The 6,218-nt window shown below is 37.5% G+C and overlaps 1 protein-coding gene across 1 annotated transcript; it reads right to left on the bottom strand.

Moving 5' to 3' along the window:
• Positions 1–3,897: 3,897 nt before the first annotated feature.
• On the bottom strand, positions 3,898–6,153 carry LOC122317534 (protein LIFEGUARD 2). Its single transcript, XM_043134664.1, has 4 exons — positions 5,560–6,153; positions 5,324–5,437; positions 4,438–4,595; positions 3,898–4,300 (listed from the first exon to the last, which is right to left on the bottom strand). The coding sequence occupies exons 1-4, from the start codon at positions 5,807–5,809 to the stop codon at positions 4,097–4,099; spliced, it is 726 nt and encodes a 241-aa protein (XP_042990598.1). The 5' UTR covers positions 5,810–6,153; the 3' UTR covers positions 3,898–4,096.
• Positions 6,154–6,218: the final 65 nt, after the last annotated feature.

Here is a 6,218-nt window from a genome sequence, read left to right as displayed (position 1 = left end):
TATGCCATGGTTGTGTATAAAGAATTACAATGAGATCATAAGCCAAGGGGGGAAGATACGAGCAGCTTACAAGCCATATCAACAAATGGAGAATCTTAGACAAGCTCTTGAATTTTACTCTCTACATGATTTAACTAATTCAGGCCAAAGATTTACAAGATCAAATAATTTATATGGAAGGGAATTTATCGAGGAGAGGATCGACAGAGTTATGGTTAATCAAGATTGGCAGAACTTGTACCCTAAGGCCATCTGCACTGTATTACCTATTATTAAATCAGACCATTCTCCTTTGCATATCAGTATGATTAATAAGCCAAGAGGGGTGAGCAGGGGTCAGTTTGTGTTTAGATATGAAGCTGCTCGGGCTGCCAAAGGGGAATGTGCAAAGACAATTGACTTGGCTTGGAAAAAGGGTAGTGGGGGTTGCAATAGAGCTAAATTGATGAGACATAAACTTGCTATTTGTCAAGCTGCCTTACAGAGATGGAACACTAGCAATCAAAAATTGGAATCTCAAGAAATCAAAAGAAGCATGTCTATGATAAGTGCTCTATAGGATCATGGTAAGGGAGAGCATGTTGAGCTGGTTAAAGACATGCAGAAGAATGTGGAGCAAATGCTAGCAGCAGAAAATACTAAATGGAGACAAAGAGCTAAGCAGCATTGGTTGAAAGTGCCCTAGGATACTAAATTCTTTTAGATGCAAGCCACCCAAAGGAGAAAGACTAATTCCATCAAAAGCATTAGGGACTTGGAAGGCATTGAAGTTTCAGGTTAGAAACAGATTGGAGAGACTTTTACATAGTGTTTCTCTTCTCTATTTATCACTTCTAACCCTTCTCATTTTGATAAATGTTTGTCTGGTTTACATACAAAGGTCTCTCCTATTATGAATGATTGTCTTTTCAGCAAGTTCATTGAAGAAAATGTGAAGCATGCCGTTTTCAAATGAACCCATTGGGCTCTCCAGGCCCTGATGGGTTCCCAGCACATTTCTACCAAAGCCAATGGGAGATAGTTGCGAAGGATACTACCAAGTTTGCTTTTCAGTTTCTGAACCATGGTAGGAAGATTGATGGGATTAATTACACATATATAGCCCTCATACCAAAAATAAAATAATCCCCAAAGAGTGATAGACTTTAAACCAATTAGCCTATGCAACGTGGTGTACAAGATTATCTCTAAGACATATTAGCTAATAGGCTTAAAACTATCATTCCTTAAGTTATTTATATGAACCAAAGTGCTTTTGTACCTGGAAGGCTTATAAGTGATAATCTCAGTGGCTTAAGAAACTCTCTATTCCATGAATTATAGGATGAAAAGCAAAACTAGATTTATGGCACTTAAACTAGATATGAGTAAGGCTTATAATCAAGTTGAGTGGCCATTTCTTGAAGCTATTATGCTCAAACTTGGGTTCTCTTAAAGATGGTGCTCTCTGGTTTTGAATTGTATAACTTCTGTTTCCTATTCCATCTTAGTTAATGGTAAGGCACAAGCTGGTTTCTACCCTTCAAGGGGCTTGAGGTAAGGTAATCCCCTCTTATCTTATTTGTTTATCTTGTGTGCTAAAGCTTTATCTTCAGTATTATTCCAAGTTGAACAAAATGGAGGCATAACTAGTGTTCCTATTGGGAAAGGTCCTATTAGAATAAATCACCGTTTTTTTTTTTTTTTTTGACAACCTTCTTTTTTGCAAGGCCAATGTGGTTGAATGGTATAAAATCTCATAGATTCTTGGTATTTATGAACAAGCCTCTGGTCAAGTCCTAAATAAGGATAAGACCTCAATATTTTTTTAGCAAAATTACTCGAAAACCTACTCTAAGATCCATTTTGAGCATGTTTGGGATTAAATCCACTGGATCTTTTGAAAAGCATCTTGGACTGCCTGCTATGATTGGAATATCTAAAATGCAGCTTTTCACTCACTCATTGATATGACTTGAAAAATAATTTCGAATTGGAAGACAAATGTGCTATTTAGTGCTAGAAAAGAAGTTCTCGTTAAATTAGTCCTTTAAGCCATTCCTACTTATGTAATGGGTATTTTTTTGCTGCCTCAATCAATCACTCAAAAGTTTAATAGACTCTTGAAGAAATTCTGGTGGGGCTACAATGAAAATCAATCCAAGATCTAGTGGGTGAGATAGGAAGAAGTTAGCCAATCTAAGGATAAATGAGGTTTGGATTTTCAAGACTTTGTAAGTTTCAATATAGCTATGCTGGCTAAACAAAGTTGGAGGATCCTTTAAAATCCATCATCTCTTTTGGCCTAACTCTTTAAACAGAAATATTTTACGAATGGCAATGTGTTGGAGGCAAAGATGGGTTATAACCCATCATATTCATGGAGGAGCTTGTATTTTGGTTTAAAGTTGCTTAAGAAGAGACTGTTATAGAGAATTGGGGATGGCAAGAAGGTGAAGATATGGGGTGACAAGTGGATACCAAGAGATTATGTTCCAAAAGTATTATCTCCAAAGGTGTTATCTGAAAGATATTGTTGTGTTGCAGATTTAATAGATCATGATCTGATGGCAATTTCTCAGTGAGGAGTGATCACTTGCATAAAGAGCTTGAAATTAATTTTGCTGGTGAGGCTTCTTGGGGTGGAGGTGAGACAGAAGATTGGAAAGCTATTTGGAAATTGAAGATCCAGAACGGAGTTAAAGTTTTCATATAGAGAAAAAAGTCATTCCTACACTATACAATCTAACAAAGAGGTGTTTTCTTGAAGTGAATGATTGCCTAGTGGGTGGATTAGCTATTGAAACAACAAGGCATGTGTTATGAGGAAGTCCTGCTGCTAGAGATGTATGGAGTTTGAGCTATAGAAATATCTAGAAGATGACATTCCAAAGTGATTGCTTTAGTGACATATGGAAAAAGTTGGCTAGGTGTTTACAGCAAGAAGAACTAGTGGAGGCTGCAATTAGATTGCTATGGTCCAGAAGAAATGAAGGCATCCATGGCAAAGGATTCGGACACTCGATGGCACTATACCAAGCTACTAAAGAAGTTCTGGATTATAGAAATGCTAATTACCATGTAAGTTCAGCATTAAACAAAAGTGTGAAACCACAAATACAAATGACATGGCAGAAACCAATTGAGGAAATTTATTAAGTAAATTGGGATGCTGCAACAAAATTGACTAAGGGAAGGATTGGTATTATTGTGAAATTGACTGAGTGAATTGGTGTGATTGCTAGAGACTTCCAAGGGCAGGTGATTGACACATTACAAGCTCCTAGATTAATGAATGATAACTCATTATTTGCTTAAGACTATGATTTCCTGTTAGCTACCATTTTTTGCAAAGAAATAAGACTGTCCAAGTTGGGCTTTGCTACATACAATCGGGAAATGCAGTTGGCGTGCAGTCGGCTATACGGAATGAATAAAAAAAATTATAAAATTTTTTTTTTATATTCAGAGAGACCTACATGAATAAAAAAAATTATAAAAATAATTTTTTTTTCATATAGGTCCCGTATTAATTTACTTTTTTACAGTCGACTGCACGCCGACTACATCTACCAACTGCAAAAAGTATTTCTGGTCCAAGTTTATCCTTGAAAAAGATGCTCTGCAAGTTGTCTCTATGGTTAACAAGGTTGCTACAGATTTGAATTTAGGTGGCTTACTTATTGCAGACGCAAGATGTGTATTAACAGCTCTAAGATTATGGTCTGTTGTTTATACAAATAGAAAGGCTAATATGACAACTTATATATTGGCAAGAGTTGGGCTTGAACTTGATGAAGACAAGTATACATTGGAAGAAATTCTTCAATGTATTCAATCCACTGTATTAAGTGATTTATGTAACGTGTTCTATTATCAATGAAATTCAATTTCATTTAAAAAAAAAAGTAATAATAATTTAAGCGAACAGAACCAAACTAAAAATCATCTATTTATCAGCATAATTACAGAATGAGTGTAGCTTACAGAATTGATGACACTCAGTTATGCAGGTGAAAAGGTGAAAAATAAAACATTTACTAACAAGAATTTTGTTCTTTAATCCCAAAAAATATAAGCAGAAGCAGAGAGAGATCCCAGCAAAGATCCTCTTCCATCAATCGGTAGCCCTGAAAATAGTTAGAATCGAGAGGAAGAGGTTGATGATATCCAAATACAAGGAGACTGCAGCCCAGATGTATTCATCATAGGAGTACCGTTTGATCAAATTATCAGTGTCGTAAATTATGTAACCACAAAATATAAGCGATGCTAAGCATCCATATATCGTCACGGAAATCTTGCCAAGCGGAAATAGAATCTGCAACCATATATAGAAATGTCAATCCACAGTTAGCAAACCAAATCTGCAACAAATACAAGGTTCTTTTTTTTTTTTTTTTGAGCGCAACAAATACAAGTTCGACCTGCAGTTGTAAATGATCAAAATCAGCATACCTGAATCATTGCGTACACTATGAGAATAAGCACAGCACCAAACAAGAAGGGGCCAAGAAAGCTGAAATCATGGCCCCTCCTTGCCGCCCAGAATGTGTAGAGAGTAAGACTCACAACTACAACAGCCGTCAGAATGACGGATTCCAAAATAATCTTCCCTGTTCCCGGTGGAAAAAACAAACATCAAAAGCTCAGAGAAAAAAAAATGCTGCATAGAAAAAATCTATTTGCAAATCTGTCCTACTGATGTTACCGCATCAACTAACATAAAGAAATAAATGTGTTTTGAATTTTTTAAGACTAGAATCAGTAAACAGTGTACTTAAATACTGACCTAAAAGTAAGGTAAAAGAACTCATACCCCATACGCTAAGCTAGATGCCAATCTTTCAAGACGAAAATTCTTTACAGGGAATATGTCATAACATGCAGCTTTCGCTCACATTGAAGAGCCTCATCTATTTTATACTAATCTCTAACACGAATATTGCAAGCTAATACATGTATGCTAACAACCACGATGAAAAAATAAATAAATAAAGCAACTACTCAAAAACCAACTAAGAAGTTTCTCCCTAATTTATCGCTTTCTGGGTTTGCAAAGGTGCTCTTCCTCCCTTTCTAAACCATAGGGCATTCCTCATTTACTTGATTAGAATTCCAACCCAAAAGTTCGTTTTAGTTAAAGACCCAAATACCAGAGAAGGATACGAAGCCAGTATTAGCAAGTTAATGTGGCAGACCCTATGTCAGTAACTACCCCGAAATCTAAATGGATATGAAGCATAACATAAACAAAGAAAGCCCATATCCGAAACCAAGGTATTTACGATTCCTAAACAAATTATAGCACTTCCAACTTGGAAAATGAAATTGAATCTCTTACCACTTGTAAATGCACAAGTCAATCCCACCACAAAAGCAAGAGAAACGGTGAAAATTCCGAGGAGGAGGTAATTCAGCGGATGCTTCTGGTGGTAGTAGAATAACGGACACAATACTGCCACATTTCCCCCACAATCACAAACGATATCAAAACAAGAAAATTTATAATAGCAGAACACAAACAATTACTTACAGAAAAAAGGAGATTAATTTCGGAAAGCATAAGTAATAACATACCGAGGAAGGGCAGGATGATGATTACGATGTAGAGAGCGAGACCGGCCCCAGTGCTGACGAAGAAGTATGCGATCGGGTGAACCGAAACGACCACGGCGGCGACAGCGATGGTGGCGAGCAGTTGGATGGTGATTATCGAGTAAATTTTGCGGATGAAGGCCCACCGGAGTTCCGGACTCTCCAGCATCATTGGGTAAAGAGGCCTCGCTCCGGCCTCCAAGTCAGTCTTCCGGTAAGGCTGGCTCCACATCTTCTTGGCTGAACAAATCACCAAATTTCCCACAAAACAAAAGAAACACCAAAATTCAAAATCAAACCGAGTGCTTTCTCGTGTGAGATTCTCCGGAAAGTCGGGTCTAAAGAATTGGAGAAGGGTAGGTAGGGCGGAAGGGGATTATGAAGGGCGGGGTTTTTTTGTTTGAGGGAAATGAGAAAGTTCGCGATGAATCTCGCACCCACGTAGGGGTTCGAGGAGAGAGTGACACGTGGACTGTGATTTGTGATGAGAAGCAAAGGAACCCAAAAGTTCCAGAGCCGTCTTTGCAAGTCTTTTAGGGCGGAGGAGAAGGATGATGTTACATTTGCTGATGCTCTCTTTGCAAGAGAATATGGTGAAGTTTATATACTTTGGATCAAATTCCTTTCCAGCCCCAACTTCT

Source organism: Carya illinoinensis, chromosome 7 (genome assembly GCF_018687715.1).
Source record: "Carya illinoinensis cultivar Pawnee chromosome 7, C.illinoinensisPawnee_v1, whole genome shotgun sequence".
NCBI classification, from domain to species: Eukaryota; Viridiplantae; Streptophyta; class Magnoliopsida; order Fagales; family Juglandaceae; genus Carya; species Carya illinoinensis.
This window is presented reverse-complemented; position numbering and strand designations above follow the sequence as displayed.

Excerpts from the sequence above, each read along its gene's own strand:
- LOC122317534 (XM_043134664.1), bottom strand. The coding sequence starts at position 5,809 with ATGTGGAGCCAGCCTTACCGGAAGACTGACTTGGAGGCCGGAGCGAGG. Across the intron at positions 5,438-5,559 it reads CATCATCCTGCCCTTCCTCG|TATTGTGTCCGTTATTCTAC; the intron begins GTATGTTATTAC and ends GAAATGTGGCAG. Across the intron at positions 4,301-4,437 it reads TAGTGTACGCAATGATTCAG|ATTCTATTTCCGCTTGGCAA; the intron begins GTATGCTGATTT and ends ATATGGTTGCAG.